The sequence below is a fragment of the Diadema setosum genome, chromosome 3, assembly GCF_964275005.1.
Source record: "Diadema setosum chromosome 3, eeDiaSeto1, whole genome shotgun sequence".
Classification (NCBI taxonomy): Eukaryota; Metazoa; Echinodermata; class Echinoidea; order Diadematoida; family Diadematidae; genus Diadema; species Diadema setosum.
In genome coordinates, this window is record NC_092687.1 from 1,973,105 (window position 1) to 1,991,451 (window position 18,347).

An 18,347-nucleotide genomic window follows, 5' to 3' on the forward strand; every position below is an offset into this window, starting at 1 on the left:
TATACTCTTGAAAAGTGTTAAAAGGTCTTTTCAAGCGCTTGATATGACTGTGAGCCGTGCTTTGTGCAACGAATGGGCCAAAAAAATCCCCAAAACAACAGGATGTAAAACTTCATAGCAACAACGATGAAGGGATTATCAGATTTTAACAGCTGAAATTGATCGTGCTTTATCAACACATTCTATCCATGACTAATACCAACTTTCAGAGCAGTAGCCTGATCCTTTCAAAAGTTTAAGAGTTGAAAGTGAAGAGTGTGTAAAGGGCTTTAAGAGAAATGAAAGTATGACTGTATAAGACACACCTTATCAAAAAAGTTTGATTGTAAAATTAACTTTCTATTTGTTGGAGTGAGGAGCTGAAAGAAAGTTTGTGTCAAACGGATTCTTTTTTGTTTTCCTGATTTGAATTTGAATCAAAACAACAGCTCCCTCTTTTGATCACAAATTGTTGGCACATTGTGAACTGGATGAACTATTTCAAGTTTTATGTATTCTTTGATTACAAAGGTTACTTTTGACAACAAGAAAGCTGTAATATAATAGCCCAGGTTTGACAGACAGTGCAACAACTAATGTGTACAAACTAGACCTTGGGTTACATGCTTTGAGTACTGTTAAAATGTGTTTTTTTTTTTTTTTTTTTTTCTTACGTGAGTAATTTGTCATGCTCTGCTAGGCAAGATGAATTTTGTGTGTTTTAATTCTGCAGAATCAAGACATGTATTGATGGAAGATATGATGTGCAAAAGTATTTACATGTTTTTATTTCACGCTGGTTTTTAGTCAGGCGAAATGTGTAATGTTGATTTAAGTCTTGTTTAATGGGAAACACAACTTCACGCGCATCTAGACACTTAAAAATGACCTGTAAAATATAGTATCAGTTTTTTTTTTTCATGCTGATACTATTTTTTACAGGTCATTTTTAAGTGTCTAGATGCACGTGATAAGTTTTGATACAGAAACTGATTGAAGTGCCTGCTTTTTTTTTTTCGGTAATAATTTCTATCAAAGAGCCATTGTGCCTCACTGTCATGTTTTCCTTGTGGGTACTCAAGATATTTGTTTCTCTTCCCCGATTGTTTTATACAGGAACTGAAGAGTCAGCGAGGAACGAGGAAGGATGTGAATTTCGTCACTCGGGTGCCTCCACATTCCGTAAGTGTTGGTAAAGAAAAGACGACAAAAACACCGACGTGGGATCTGTGAAAAATCTGTGGGAAAGTCTGTCGCTATCATGTAGACATCCAGCGGTGTTTTAGAGTTTTTCTCGCGTTGCTACGATAACAAGGAAGCAGGATTGAAGTGGGAGGATTGCTCGAAAGATTTGCCACAGGAAGCCTGAGGAAGAAGCATACCATGGAAGAGACGAAAAACATGGAAGGGTACGACGAGACAGTCGCCAGGATCGCGAGATAACCAGCCCGAACTTCGTTCAGAAACTGGTGTGCCCGTGGTGGTGGCGGCGGCAGGGCCGAGATATCGTCCCAAGTGAACTGTGCTAGACACCCCCCCCCCCCCTCCCAGCCACTTTCATCCCCGCAACTCTGGTGTTTTACCTGCCAGCTGTTGTGAAATCACCCGTCGTTTGTGATGGTCTGCTGCGTAACAGGTGGCAGCCATTTTCTTTGATTTGGAGAGCCTTAGCTATAAACTTGTGTTTGTTCGAAAAGATTCTTCTAGGTAGAGACAAGAGAGAGAAAGAGAGCAAGAAGAGGATAGGGCATCGTTGCCATGGCAAGGGCAAAAGGAGAAAAAATCTTCCACATCTCCGTGGTGGGGTTGTCAGGAACGGAGACAGACCGGGGCGTGACCGGCGTGGGGAAATCGTGCCTCTGCAACCGCTTCATGCGGCCCCACGCCGACGAATACTTCACTGACCACATCTCGGTCATCAGTGCAATGGACTTCAGCGGCCGAATTGTCAACAATGACCACTTCCTGTACTGGGGTAAGCACCGTTCTCACGAAACTATTTTTATGCCTCCGCCAACGAAATGGCCGGAGGCATTATGTTTTCGGGTCGTCCGTCTGTCCGTACGTCCGTCCGTACGTCTGTCCCGTTTTGTTTTTGTCGATATCTCAAGAACCGTGAGGTGGTTTTGCATCAAACTTGGTATGAGGGTATATCCTGGGGGGATAATACTTTTTTCGATTTTAGGGTCACGGGGTCAAAGGTCAAAGGTCACAGGTTATTTTGTGAAAAAAAGGTTGAAATTTCATGTTTTTCTCCATATCTCGCAAATGGTTCAAGGTATCTTCATGGAACTTAGTATATATGCATGTACCGATGGGCAGTGATTATCTAGGGAAGTTGGGGGTCATGGGTCAAAGGTCAGGGGGTCAACGGTCAAGGTCAACTCCTAAAAAATATCACTACTTTCCCTATATTAATGCAATGCCTGAAGGATTTTTTTTAAATTTGATGTATGCATGTATAACCCAATATATTCTGTGGGAAGTTTCTTGCTAAAAGGTCAAAGGTCAAAAGGTCAAAGGTCAAGTGAAAGTGCTAAATTGCACTTCTTCCTCCATATCTCAAAAGTAACTCAAGGAATTATCATGAAACTTACATATTTATGCATGTTCTACCTAACAGTGATTCTCTTTGGAACTGTGGGGTCAAAGGTCAGAGGCCAGGTTTCGATAATACTATTTTACCATTTGATACTGAAATTATACTTTTTCTCAATACCTTGAAAATTACTCAATGCATAAACTTATAAAAGGGTCAAAAGTCAAGTGAAAATCATCAGTTCCCCCAAATACCTGCACTCTGATGTTTTAATCATTCATCCAATTGAACCTAATTCTAGGAAAGTGAACATTCAGCACATTTGTGGCAAACCTGTCATTTTAATATTTTGCCAATTGTGTGAAACTGTCATCACACATTGTCAAGACATTGTACTATAGACCTATTAGGAGAACCATGCATTATGGCGGAGGCATACACCAGTCGCCGTAGCGACATTTCTAGTTTTTTTTTTTTTTTGGGGGGGGGGGGTGTGTTTTTATGCATGGTAAGGATTTGGGGATTCCCCGTTACCTGGAAAGCCTGGAAAAGTTGTGGAGATTTGCACAGTATTTCCTGATTGTAAAATACAAATGTAGGTCATGGGAAAAAAAAAATCCCTAGGTCTTGGAAATGGCTTTACATAACAATCATACTAAATACTTCCCTTTTGTAATTCTCAGAATTGTGTTTGACTAATTCTGTGTGTAACCCCATTTGAATGCATCGTGCTATAGATGCCACTCTTCAAAGGTTTTCGCTTTTTTCGTTGTCACTGAAAAAATGAAAAAAAAAAAAGAAAGGTCATGCAGTTTTGAAGTCCTACTCATCACAAAGTTATGGGAAAGTCCTGGAATTTCATTTGTAAAAGATGTAGTAACCTTACCATATGAAAGTATCATTCATTCATATTTGGGTGTTTTTTTTTTTTTTTTTTGGGGGGGGGGGGAGGCGGGGGAGGGAGGGGAGAGGGGAGGGGTGATGCTTGCTAAGTTGTCAAATGCTGTTGATACAAATTTGCAAAACACTGCCTAGACCAGTCAAACCTGGGATAAAGTGGCTCCCAGTCATAGCCCCCACAATACTGTAAAACATGATATATTTGCGGCCTGAAATTCCTTTTTCGTGGCTTGAAATTTTTGCGAATTGCCACTGGCGTTCAGGGCATATACATAAATATGTAGTGTTTTAGACAAGAACTTTCGCGTGCATTTTAATTTCGCAAAATCTTGGAGCTTGCAAAATTCGCGAAAGTAAAGTGCATGCGAACATTCCTTTTTTCACAATCTCTCACTTTTGAATAGTTTTTCTGCGCTACGGTGCTCTCTAATCAGGGCTGCACACTAAGCTATTAATACCGAGAATATGAAAAACTGCAAATAATTTTATGCGATCTTTATCTTCTAACATATGGTCTCATCTATTTTCACCATAGGTTTTACATACCATTATGAATGGAGACAAATTGATCATATAGATTCTGCAGTGTGTAGATATAAAATACATTGTAAGTGTATGAATTCAAATATCATGTACAGTGAAGATACAGTATTAGAACTCTATTCTTTTTTTTTCAGTAGGAGACTATAACGCAAAGAGACTCAGGCATGATCTGTTTTCTGTTGGTCGTTGTGTACACTGTAAAAACGATATTGAGGTTGTAATCGATTGTCTTGTTTTAGAGCTTTTGACGCAAGTGGTCGAAGACAGGGTTTGGGATTGGACTAAAACTGAAGGGCAGTTTTCCTTTGAATGCACTATGCCTGGCTGAACTTTGTGTAATAAATGCAGGTACCTGTTAGGCAATAGGATGCACTTTCACTGCCCTCCCCCATAATAAAGTGTTACTGCCGGTTGACCCCCTGTGATGATACTGGACACAGCGGAGGGTAAGGCCAGTACCAGGATTCTCAGAGGAACGGGTTGATGCCTAAAATGTTGTTAGTTCCTGTGTGGTGCCCTCGTCTGGTTGGCAAGGGGCGAAAACACTTGCTGCCATGAGCCAGACTTTTTTTTTTTTTTCTTCAGCCAAAATGCAATTTTTGTCCGTGTGAGGGCTCCATTTGAAACAGTTCCGGTAAACTTTGTGATTAACACGTCATAATTATTACATGGAAGTTTTATTTCTTTGGCGTGAATATGAATTGTGTAAATTGCAGCTGTATAAATTACAGTGTAGCTACCTACCCCCTGCTACAATTGTATTAAAGTGCTTAGAATGCATGGTGTGTGTGGGAACTCATGCTACAAGTGTGCAACAGTATGCTTACAGTGGCTCTCTTCAGTGACTAACAATCATAGTTTTAATGAACATGAGGCCTGGAAAAAACGACACATACCTCTTGACAATTGATATCACAGAATTTTCGTAGCCTGTTCTACGTCATAGAACACAGGAATTCACGGTTTAATGTAGCATACAGCAGTCAAGGAGTTAAAGGTCATGCCTTTTTTTTTGTCCCATTTTTCACACCAACAGGTGAGGTGACCAAAAAAGCAGACAGTGAACAGATGACATTCCGTGTCGTCGAGCAGACCGAGTTCATCGATGACTCCTCGTTTTCGCCGCTCCGCGGTTCAAACACCCACAGCTACTTCAAGCGCGCCGCGGTGACGAAGCTACAGTCAGCGGAGAAAGTCACATACATCTGCAAGGATCAAGTTGGTACGTATAATGAATTGTGTGACAGGCTGAATTAGCAGTATTAAAGTGGGATATTATCCAAACGTACCTGTTGGTGTAGTGGCCTTTACACAGCTAAAACAAATCAGAGGAGCTCAAAACTTCCGTCTTCCACCAGGTGGAATTTACTTGCAATACATCAAAAGGGCCTGCAGCGAAACATACCTGGCTGGCGTGATTTACCATGGTGAAGATTTGTTTTGGAGTATTTTGAGATCAAAAGTGTAGAATAATTTTGATCGTAGTTCACGACTTTTATTCTGGAATAGCCCTCCCCGTTCAGCATTGTGGGAGTGTAGAAGGTTGATGCTACATTGTCAGATATGATTCCAAACATATTTTCCAACAAGCTGCATGCGATTCACTCTAGCGCGGAAGATCTGTGTGGTCCGATTTGTCGGCTATTGATAATCAATTATGAAAAATTACGTAGCATCCAGGATCATATGCAAGTTGTGAGATTGTGGACTTCCGGCAAACCTTTTTGGCTAATATTTCACATTTTTGTTGTTACCCAACTTGAAATTGTGCCATTACAGCATTGTTCCACACATTTCTTATGACTATGTGGACATTTGGAGCAAAAATCAACAATTCTGCAGGCATACAAAAAATATTTTTGGCTTTAAGAACTGGACATAGGATGCTGAGGTCGCAGAGTTCTCAGACTTAAATTGGCAGTGCTAGAGATCTTCGCGTTCACTGTAACGAATAGATTAAAATCAAACAATATCTCCATCCCCTCAGAAAAAAATAAGTTGTTTGAATTTTGTCGGTATTGTACAGAATTGAGAAATTTAACTTAGATTTTACAAGTTTTCAGTTTGATTGATATGGGGTAAATGGTCAGTCACAGTTGCAATGTTGTCGCGTGTCTTTAAATTTGCGAAAAGCACCTGACTGGCGAAATTCGCGAAAATAAAAAAACCTCAAGAAATGTTCGGCATATACAGTATTGTTTTCTTAGCAACTAAATGAAGAGAAAACCTGATTGGATTTGGTGTCATCATAGGTTACTTGAGTTTGAGCAAAGTTTTGATTTCTACCTGAACGTTTTCTTTCTCCGACAGGCGATGAGACAAATTTTCCGCAGAAGATACTACCTGATGGCAAGTTCCCTGTCGATGGGTTCATCATTGTCTACGACGTCTCCAAGTCGTCTGGCCACGAGAAGCAGCTTGAGTGGCTGACGAAGCTCTACAGCCACCTCAGCAAGGCCAAGCGACCCATCATTGTCGCGGCGACCAAGTTTGACGACCCGATGGAGGCGTACATGCGGGAGGCGCGGAACTTTGCCAACAAGAACCGGCTGACGCTTATCGAGACCTCGGCGCAGGAGTGCGTGAACGTGGACCTAGCCTTCACAACACTGGCAGCCAAGATTGACAAGCGTGGCGCCCCCCGCGAGCTGAGCTACCTTGCCGCCAATGAGCTTCGGCAGAGGGCGCTTAACGCCGCTGTGACGGATTACATCGACCTCCTCGAGCGCACGGTGACAAATTACCGCGAGCTGTGGTCCACGAAGAAGAGGCAGTTTCAGAACGACCCCGCCTTTCAGAAGGTACGGCATCATGTCTGCCCTTCTCCCCTCACATTCTGTTTGCTATTAAAAGGACAAGTCCACCTTCGTTTATATATAAGGATTTAGAGAATGCAGCGATATCAGTAGAACAAATCAGTAACAGTTTGAGGAAAATTGGATAATCCGTTCAAAAGTTATGAATTCAGTGCTGTCATCGTAGGATGACAACACTACTTTAAATATTTGATGTGAATACCACTTATTGGGTTACATGATATCTCTCCCAGTTCGCTTAGTCTCTCTCTGTTATTCTCCAGAGACTATTTGGCACAACACCATCAAAATTATTGAAATGGGCAATTAGATTGTGGTAATAACCACTCACAGATCTGCTATTAAATCTTTACACTGTGCCATGGTATAAAACCCCTCTGTGCCACATTATTCTGAGACACTAGGCGTCGTCATGCTTTGAGAAAACATTCTGTTTTCAAATCTGTGTAACTTCTTTATGGATTTTTGTTAAGCTGGACATGTAGTGAGCAAAGTTGTAGAGAAAATGCCAAGCTTTGTTTTGATGTAAATTGTATGACAGATCGATGATTGTTTTTCTTTGAAATGACCGGTAGCTACTGTGTGTACTGTTTTGCACACAAAACAGTTACAGAAACTTAGAATTTACACGTAAATTTAATAAGGAACATCGCTTAATAGTCAATTACCACATGAAATTCAAGCTATATGTGAGATGAACAGAAGCGCGAGAAAAGCTTTCAATGTACTGCAGCATTTGGCGACTTATCGATTCGTTTGGGCGGGTTTGTGGGTTTGAGCAGAATATGCGAAGTTGGCACGCCGTCGACTGAATCGGACGTGGCACATAAAGAGTTAAAGTAGCTGTGCTAACCTTTGTGATATTTTGTTGTAATGGCGACATTCCTCCCCCCTCTCCAGGTTGTCGAGATTGCGGGCACCAAGCACGCGAGGCAGAACTTCAACCGGCACACGCACCGGCTGCGCCAGAAACACCAGCAGAAGAAGAAGGGGCAGTACCTCGGCCGCCTGCCTGCCGCCCTCGACAGCATCTTCCCTGACCTCAACTCCATCGGCGGAAGGTGAGTCAGTTCTTCCCAGATACCTGAAACTCCTTCCTCCTCTCGTCTCGTCTACAATGCCTACGGCCGTCTACTTCCCTCATCCCTGTGATATTCACATGTAGCATCAGTTTATTCAAATAAAGGAATTCTTACGTTGAGTTGTTCTTGTTGCAACTGATTGACAAATCACCCTTTATTGACGTAATTAAAAAATCATGGGCGTACATACTCGAGCAGGATTCGAACCTACGACCTCCTGATCACCGGACAGGCGTCATCTCCACTAGACCACCGAGCTTTCGCCCGACAGGAAGTGTTGGTTCTAATCCTTATAGCATGCAGCTTTGTGTTTGTTGAGTATAAGCCATTGTGGCTGTTAACAAGTTATGAGCTTTGCATTGTAGGCCTCTGAATAATCTAGTTATCATTTAATGAGACCACCAGACATGCTTTAGAGTATTTTCTTTTCCACTTCTGCTACCGTAGGGATGATGTCTTTTGTAAGACATTTATTTTTTTTACTTACATATTTTTTTTTTATTTTTTTTTTTAATTTTATTTTTTTTTTTGGGGGGGGCAAATAGTTTTCTGTGACTGAGCAAAAACGGCATTGCTCCCCCTTGTGTTGAAGGTTTCCCTATGACCAAAAAAAAAAACAATTACAGGTATTCTGGTAAAATGTGGTACACTGGACACCCGTTCTAATAAACATGGTTATATTTTTTTTTTTTTCAATGACAAAGTAAAAATGCAGGTCAGAAGATTGTTAGCTGTATTTCTTTGTGTGTTATTTGTTCAGTTGTAATGAAATTTAGATCTATTAACCCATTGAGTATGTGTCCCAAGTATACTCGGGCAAGTGTCTATGGGAAATGCGTGTTGCAGCAAAATCAGTCCATCCTCAACAGGTAAATAGTAATTATCACCGTCATAATAATAGCAATAATGAAATAATAACATTAATAATAATAATAATGATGATGATGATGATGATGATGATGATGATAATAATAATGATAATCATGATAATCGCAATAAAATAATAAAAAAAAATGACAGTAATATCAGAGGGTATTAATAATACCTTTTACCACTCAGTCTGAGTGCTCAAAGGGCATGAAAAATCACTCACACAGCACACAAGAGAGAAGGAAATGAAAGAATGAATAATAGTGACAGAAAACCGCTGGTCCTGAGGACTTCATTGTATGGAAGTGGTACAACACGTATATTCAATGTATATTTGTGTCTGATACAACAGGGACTGGACAGAGACATGGCAGATCCTTCCAAAGATGGACAAGTTTGAGGATTGGTTCATTATGCTGCCGGAGGGCGTGTCGTGGAGGGAGAGCGATCACATCGACACCGACGACGACCACATCCCTTACGACATCCTGGAGGACAACGAGACGGAGTGCGAGAACCTCTTCGGCGACCACGTCAACCGCCTCAACGCGGCCAAGAGGAAAGAAAAGTGAGGGTTCCGGATTGCCGCCGAAATTTCGGCTGCCCGTGCCTCGTGCATTCCTCTAACTTGAGCTTTTGGTTTGCAGTCCCTTCTGGGGTCTGCAGGAAGCAGTGTGCTGTAAAACCAGAAATATTTGCGTCATGAAACTGTCGTAGATTGGAGCCAGTAACCTATTTTACAGCATGAACCTCCCACTGGCATTCAATGCATTGTGTAGACAAACACTTTCGCGCACATTTTACTCTTGCAAATTTTGCCTCCTCTCAAAATTTGCACAAGATTCACGCGCGAATAATTTTCTGGTTTCACAGCATGTGTCATACTTCACAACTGTTTGAAAGACGGCATCACTTTACGTGTATGCAGAGGATAGAACAGGACAAAATAGTAACATTAGACCAAATTTTTTATATTGTTAGAATATGTGGATAGTCTTTTAGCACTTATTGATAGAATACAAATGTATGTACCTTTCCAACACCTCCCTCCTTCCCTATACAAGAAAGGTACCCACTAGATTCTTGTCCAAATGCTTTAATCAAATATAGCAGTTTGCTAGGCAAAGTTATTGTGATTTCTGTCTAGTATGTACTGTCTAGAATATTCAAATGCAAAAAGAAAAATGGTCTCATGTCACTATTTTGTCCTGTATAGAATATTTAAAACAACAAACTACAGTTGAACCTCTCTTATCCGGCCTCCCTTTATCCGGATCTCTCTATTATACGGACGCAATCTCGCCGTGATTTTTTTAAATAATTACGGGAGGAAAGGGGGATTCCCAACTCCATCTAACAATGGCGACCTACAGTCGACTTTGCCGAGTACAGTTTATTTTCAAGATCTACTTGATACACTTTTTAATAATTATTTAGATAAATCATTCCAAGAATCTATTCCAAGAATCTATAAAAGAAAATGATTTCATTCTTGCAAACACGAACCTCTATTTTGGGGTCTGTTACTGAGTGTAACAATGAAAAGGTTGCAGTATACACATTACTACATGTGGTACTACAATGGGCTACATCAGTACATGTGTATGTATATGTACATGTATAAAGCATTGAGTCTCCCGTATCTGGCCAAATCCCTTATCCGGATGAGCCCCGGTCCCGACTTGTCCGTATACGAGAGGTTCAACTGTATATGAAGTTTGCAATTGAACAATAATTCTTGAGATAGTCTTCATCTAATGTGGAGTTCTGAATGAGAGGAGAGCTGTTAAAATGCTTCAATCCCCTTGGAAAGTAGCCTGTTTGAAAGGATCGCTTAATGAGAAAGGTCAAAGTAGGAACACGCTGAATGAGTGGTTCCATATATGTATGTTTATATGAAGAGTTTGTTTGCAAAAACCGATAAGTCCATATTTGTCAAATGGAGATATTTGCGATTAAAGGACAAGAAAAATAAAGAGAATAATAAGAAAATTATTGCTTCTTTTGACCATAACTTCAAAAATATACCATTATATGTAGTGACCAATATATCACTTAAAAGGTATTATTTTGAACTTTATGACAGAGATCGCACTTTAAAATCTTCAAACATGGACTTATCGGTTTTTGCAAACAAACCCTTCATATCTTTTTGTATCACATTGCTTTTTTGTTTGTAATTGTATTAAAAAAAATGTAATAATGGAAATAAAATTTGATTTGAATTGAATTGAAACTAGGATGAAGGAGGAGTTCAAGAAGCTGCTGGAGTCGCTGCCGAACATCGTCTTGCCGAACCGTGCCATGGAGGACGAGGCCGTCATGGACACCATCTCGGAGCACGAGTGTTTTAAGGAGCTGGACGAGGGGACGAGATCGGCCATCTACAACGTCCACCAGCAGGACATCACGGAGCGCTCCAAGGCCGACTTCCAGGAGCTCCTCATGGAGCGCTACCGCCTCCTGGCCGACGTGGACATCTCGCAGTCCGCCCGCAGCGAGGTGGACCGCATCATCAAGACGCTGGAGAGAGAGCCTAGGTGAGCAGCTCCCGATCATGCTGTCAAGTTACTGTAAAAACAGAATTTTTTATGTGCATTAAACTTTCATGACTTTCGTGCAAAGCCAAGATCAACAAAATCAAAATGCATGCGAAAATTTTGTGTATGCAGTGCTTTGAATGCCAGGCATAAATTCGCGAAAATTTCATGCCGAGGTAAAGGCCGTCGGCTTCAATTCGTGAAAGTTTCATGCTGCGAACGTTTCTGGTTTTACAATACTGTAACATGCCAAGAGTTAAAGGTTGAGGTCAAAGGTCATGAAATGTAGGCAGAAGCATCTTTTTTCTAGTCGTGAAACTCACCGAAGTAAGCAATCTACTCATCATGCATGCCCGTCCCTCCCGGACCTTATCGCTCGGTTATTGTCGAGGTCCGTGGTCGTGGAATTTTGCTAAATGTGTCAACTGACGTTGGACTGACTTAAAAACTTTGTGGCAATTGAGTCGATAACATTTGAATTTAAATAATGTTGAACTGATTTGTTCTTTTGGAAAAACTGAGTTGAGTGGAAGACAAGCTGATATAGTCCTTTGCTGCAGTTGACTGAACTGAACTGTACTTCATAGCAATTGAGTTGAATGGACATTGAAGTGAACTAGCATGTTGTAGCAATCGAGTTGAAAGAATGCTGAACTGAACTACACTGTATAACAATTGAGTTGAATGGACATTGAAGTGAACTAGCACTTTGTATCCAATAGAGTTGAATGAACATTGAATATGAATGGTCTTCTGTGACAATTGTTGATTTCAGGTACCAGAGACTGAACGAGATGGAGATACAACGATTCACCAGTCTCATCCAAGAGCTCATCTTCATTCAGAACCCATCTACGGACTGCTGCTACTACAAGGAGAAGTGTATGGACAAACTTATACACAGCAGCATAGAGAGGGCCGTACTGAAGTGAGTATCATTTGCATAAATCCATATACATTAGCATGAGGATTAGTATTCAATTTGAATATATGAATTTATGAGTATGGAGAAACTTATACAGAGCAGCATCTAGTGGGCTGTTCAGAAGTGAGTATCATTTGCATAAATCTGTATGCATTAGCACAGAGATTAGGGCTCAATTTGATATGAATTTATGAATATGGAGAAACTTATACAGAGCAACATCGAGAGGGCTCTTCAGAAGTGAGTGTTATAACCCCATATTCATTCGCATGGACATTAGTGCTCAATTTGAATGTATGAATTTATGAATATTGAGAAACTTATACAGAGCAGCATTGAGAGGGCTGTTCAGAAGTGAGTGTTATTTGCATAAATCCATATGCATTAGCATAGAGAGAATGCTCAATTTGAAAATAGAATATGAATTTATAAAAAAAAATTGGTTGGCACTTGGAATCTGTCCACAATATATGTGTGCATATATTTAGATCTAGTGCAACAGTTAAGATACTCAGGTTTAATGATACACAGTATCAAATTTTATACATTCCATCATAAGAAAAGTTGCTGGTAGCAACCATGAAGCCTACCTGAGCCTTTCCTGACATACACTGTATCAGTAACTAGTTGCCCACTGGATTTGAAATGTTAAAATGCTTTGCTTACATGTATGTATGAAAAGAATGCATAAATTTGAATATATTTGTAACCCTGCCTATTGAGCTGAAACAAGGCCAAAGGTGTTTGATGTGCTGAGCTCCCAAATCCCCCAACAAATGTTGCTCCTCTCTCCATATCTGGACAAAGAAATATCAAAACCTTGCTTTCTGGAATCTCCCTGATTTTGATTATGTGGGACTGTTGCCAACCCAAATTTATGTCATCTCAGCGTCAATCATTCCCACGTTTATTTGTTTGTTTGTTTGTCAGTGTGTCTATAATCATTCCCATGTTTATTTATTTGTTTGTTTGTTTGTTTGTTTGTCTGTCAGTGTCTCCGACCGGTCTCCGATCCGGGACACCCTGGGTAGCCTGGACGACACCAACAACAAACTCAGCATGATTGTCATGGGGGAGGATGGCCTGGCGGTCGAGTTGGAAGCAGAAATAAACGTGAGACTTGCAGATCTTTTCTCCACATGACTACACCTTGACCCTCTTAGTCCCAGAAACCTCAAAATATGTGTTGTTTGATGACATATTTATGGTTTTAATTTCTTATTACTGATATTCCAAAAGGTAGAATAAAAACTAATTGAAGTCTTATTTTGGTTCCATACCATTGATTATTTCGGATGGTGTATTGTCAATAGCCTCTGAAGCACCAAATTTGTATCTGTTCCTGAAATTGGCAACACCTCTTAGGTCACAAGTTGCGGAATCACTAAATTCATATCTGTTCCTTAAATTGGCAAAACCTTTTAGAGGCTTAGAGTCTCATCCTGAAATTTCTAGATTCTTTCTTAAAGTCTCTGTCTAATTTTGTGGTGATGGCTTGAATTTTATCAGAGCCCACTGATCTATCTTCAATCTGAGATGTGCAGTCAAATTCAGAGTTTCCAATTTCACAAGGACTTTGCTGCCAAATTGCGACAAGGTTTACAAGGATAAAATCTGATAAAAGTCTGCTTTCCTTTGGACGTTTGAGTTCATTGTTGCTTTCTGTTTGTTTCTCAAGAAGTCAATGATTAATCAGCTTTTTTTTTTTCTAAAGTTATGAAAAAACTGTTTAACAGAATTCAAAAGACTACATACACTGCATGTGTATTTCATTTTATTTTTTCTCTTTAGTTTAATTTAATAAAGATTTTGAAAAAGAAAGAAGGTGCAGACTGACAATGAAATAGTGTACATGATACATGTGGAAAAGAACAAAACAAAACTGGAAATTTTGAACTCGAATAATTCCTTTTGTTGTCTCTGATAGAGAGTGAGAACAATGCTGAAGAGTGTATTTCAATCAACTTCTAGCTGTACAACATAGCAGCATGTTGATAAGTGGTCATTCCTATTTTGTAATGCAACTGATGGTTTTTAGTTACGAGAGAATGAAAATTAATATCAAGTTTTTTTGAGATGGTGGAAAGATCCGTTCAGGAAGACTCCTGGATCTTTAATTCATTACCCAACAATGAATTAAAGTTGCCACACTTATTTTTGTAGACATCGCGTGTGAAATTTTAAAATTTATTATGGAGCACTATTACAAAATGTTGCTTTACCAGACAAGTTGTATGTTGTAGAGTTCACTGCATGCTGAAAAAAAAAGCACTGGTATGAGTTTATTTGCTGCTGACTATATGTTGTATTCATCCACTCATAGTGATTCTGTGTTCCTAGTCCCTCCATTTATTGATGCACTCTTTCTCCATTTGGAATGACCCTTGCACTCTTTGTTTTTATTTTATTTTTATTTCTGAATTGAAGATATATCGCGCTAAGCAAACATTCAGGGAGATTGAGCGAAAGGTAGTGTGCATTACGACAATAACTAAACATTCCATTTAGTATAACCCCTATAATAGATGGTATATCCATACAGCTTTACTAATTCTTCCTGAAGTAATTTTCTGCTGCTTTCTGTATTCATCGGTCGAAATCTTTCCATGGAATCAGTGCTATTTTTCAAAACTTTTCGCAGTCTAGGTTCACATTGTAGCATCAAAATTTTGTGAAGAACACATAAACTTGGATTCTTTGTGTAATCCTCTAACGTCCCTAACGCATCTTCTGACCACAAATACATTTTCTAGAAATAACAAAATCTGTTATGGAATATTCATATGACATTATAGTTTGGTTCAGAATTAATTGCTGATCGTCATACTAATAGTACTTAACCCAGATATTTACCTTCATGGCAGACCGGTGTTATGTATCAATGTACGAATGGCGCCATTGTTTGTGGCAAAATTAAATTATGACACATACAGCAAATGACTGTCCCTGTTACATATAACTTTGCATGGCATCTAAAGCTTCCCCTTCAATCATCATAAGTGGTTGTAAATGTTTCCATTTTATTTCTAGCTTTTAACAGTTGTTAGAACAGTGCCTAGAGTATTGGTTTGTCTTCTCAAGGACCACAACAAATGCCACCAATCTTTACCTGGCACTATCAATTTATGTACTACATAATGTACAGTTATATAAATCATCCAGAATGTCCCTTTAATACTGTGGCATCATGGAATACAGTTAAGAATCAACGCAAGACGCTCTCACCTTTGTCTATCCAGTTCTCTTGAAAGGAAGAATGGAAACTAAGGAGAAAATTATTACTATATATGCCATATATCTAGCAAGTCTGATTTTTTGCAGATCTTGACTTCCTGACGATTCCCTATTGGTTAAATTCCTGATCCAGGAGTACAGTATTGAGTGGAGAAATGTACAATATGCGTGCACGTCTCATTCATGTCGGGATCAGAGTCAATATTTTCGCTTATTGTCTTTAAATTTGCGAATAGCACCTGACATGCAAAATTTGTGAAAATGAATACCTCGCTAAATATTTGGCGTATACAGTATAAAATAGAATATGGATTTAGATGAATGAGTGTACACCTTTCTCCCTGAGGCCGAGACAGAATTTTTCCTCCTCACTGTAACATTTTTTTAAAATTCCTTTTTGTCCTGTAATTTCCTCAGAACCCCATTCGTGGGTGATCATTTTAACATTGTAGACACCTTGCTCTCAGACTTGAGAAGATTCAGTTTCTTGTAGTATTTAAGAGCAGGGAATTATTATCTCTCATTTTTCCTTCATCTCTTGAAAAGCTAGAAAATCACATTTAGTTTATTGACATAAGTATGTATTACAGATTATATTAACAAGTAGTAATAGATGTATGTCATCATCATTAATCATACAAGAACAATTTATATATGATTCCTTCTTCATAAGACATGGACTGTTGCAGTTCATATTATATTCTCAATTATTAAACTTTATTTCATTGAGATTTATGATATTTGTGACTTTCTTGACTCCTATTATACCGTATATACAGATATACATTCTATCTACAATCATATCTTGTATTGATTTGAATTGATTTCGCTTTTGTTGCTCAGTGTTTTTTTTATGTTTGTGCAATAATAAAAAACAAAGCACAAAAATCTGCTCAAGTTAGGCTAATATTTACTTCATTAAGGATTTTGACATGATAATGAATTAGTTCTATATGTTTTTTGTTTCAGATTATAATTCTTTGTACCCCGTATCTGAATTCAATATTTTGGGTGGTTTGGTTCATGTTTGTTTTTTATTTTTTATTTTTGCAATAGATGATAATGATGATGATGATGATGATGAAGATGAAGATGGTGGTGATGGTGATGATGGTGATGATGATAATGGACAGCATTTGTATGACGCCGTATTTCTGTTTTAAAAACATTCAAAGGTGCAGTTATAGAAATTATATAGATTACCGGTATATAAATATAAGTGAATTAGATTGTGATACATGAGGTATTTGTTGCAAATGATAAGTGTATTTTTTTTTTTATTACAGTGCCAATGACGATGTGATATTTACAATTTGCTTTATAGGCCCAGTCATATGACGGCGACTACACACTGAACAAGGTCCTCTACAGCTTGGAACTCAGGACAATAGAGGGCGACATCATGCTTCCCAGCAATCAACTCCTAACTGACCACTTCACTCCAAAAGGTTGGTTTCTCGCGGATGTACATTTCCGTAGATCGATGGGCTAGTTTTTAAATCATTCTACTGACACATGTGAATCCTGGTTTTATTTTCACTCTTCGTGACAGGTCTGATTCAGATGTCAACTTATTTTATCACTTCCAACAAAATTTAAAGGGATCGTATAGTTTTGGTTGAGACCTAATTTCAGGTTTCTAACATTTTTTGGTGAGATAATGAGAAACCTCTTATGAAATATGAAAGAGCATGTAATTCCTTGAGGAATTCAATGGTTATTTGATGAAAATTGGTTTTGAAATGGCTGAGATATCCAAAACAGAGCAATTCTATAAAGTGTGGGACCCACATTTTATTACGATCGCTTTGTTTTACTTTGTTTTTGGATGTTTCAGTCATTTCAAACCCAATTTTCATCAAATAAACTTTGAATTCCTCTGAAAATGGTATGCTCTGTAATATTTCATAAGTGTTTTCTTGGTATCTTGCAAAAACTTAAAAGCCCAATTCTCATCTCCACCAATACTGTACCATCCCTTTAAAGTGGTTTTATCCTATACACTATGTAGCTGCTAGCATGTGAAGGGTAGGTCTCACAGATAATTGACCGGCAGGCTGTTTGGTCAGTGTGTCGCAAGTTTTTGAGACTCAGAAATTCACGAAAGTAAAAACCTCACAAAATATTTTTAGCATTTACAGTAATTGTGAAAATTGTGATTATTACGTTTTGCTATGTATGGCTGTAGAGAAAAAATGTTTTGTGATGGAAATGAATATATTCAATTTAGTTCAATTTTTATTGTAATGATGATAACAATCACAATAATTATCATTATGATTGTTATTAGTACTACTACTACTACTACAATACAAGTGTAAGTATGATCATTATGCATTGTAAGTAGTGTAGTTGGAGAAGTACTGTAAAACGAGGAATGTTCGCATGCATTTTAATTTTCGCGAATTTCATGAGCGGCAAAATTTGTGAAATTAAAATGCACACGAAAGTTCTTGCCTACACAATATGCATTGGATGCCAGTGGCAATTCGCGAAAATTTCATGCCTGAGAAAGGCCATCGTCTCCAATTCGCGAAATTTTCATGCCGCGAATATATCGTGTTTTACAGTAGTAGCAACAGCAGTGGCAGCATTCTTTCTGTTCTGTCAGTGGTAGTTCAGCTCAAAAGTTTTCATTTTTCACCCCTGCTTTCTTCGTCCTGGAACAGGTTGTATCTGTGTCTTCACATCCCTGGAGGGATTCCAGTACGTCAAGGATTGTCTGGAACGTACCATTCTCTCTGGGGAGGAGGAGTACAACCTCCCCGCCCTGAGGGAGATGGCGGTGGTGCTAATGTTCGGCCGCAGCACCAGCCCCGAGGCGGACACAGCCCAGGTTCGGGAGCAGGCGGAGCGCCTCTGTAGCAGGTCAGGAAAAAAAGCAAGAAACAAAAAACAAAAACACATGTGGAACATAAC

At 39.1% G+C, this 18,347-nt stretch overlaps 1 protein-coding gene across 1 annotated transcript in view; it reads left to right on the forward strand.

The window, feature by feature from the left end:
* Positions 1–1,099: 1,099 nt before the first annotated feature.
* The window catches only part of LOC140226524 (rho GTPase-activating protein 5-like), a 30,885-nt gene continuing 13,637 nt past the window's right edge, over positions 1,100–18,347 (forward strand). The window contains exons 1-10 of the mRNA XM_072306975.1: positions 1,100–1,954; positions 4,998–5,183; positions 6,272–6,762; positions 7,678–7,838; positions 9,082–9,297; positions 10,970–11,269; positions 12,045–12,197; positions 13,187–13,307; positions 16,753–16,876; positions 18,098–18,296. Coding sequence (XP_072163076.1) covers positions 1,738–1,954; positions 4,998–5,183; positions 6,272–6,762; positions 7,678–7,838; positions 9,082–9,297; positions 10,970–11,269; positions 12,045–12,197; positions 13,187–13,307; positions 16,753–16,876; positions 18,098–18,296 — 2,168 coding nt within the window. The 5' untranslated portion in view covers positions 1,100–1,737. The remainder of the gene's footprint in view (positions 1,955–4,997; positions 5,184–6,271; positions 6,763–7,677; positions 7,839–9,081; positions 9,298–10,969; positions 11,270–12,044; positions 12,198–13,186; positions 13,308–16,752; positions 16,877–18,097; positions 18,297–18,347) is intronic.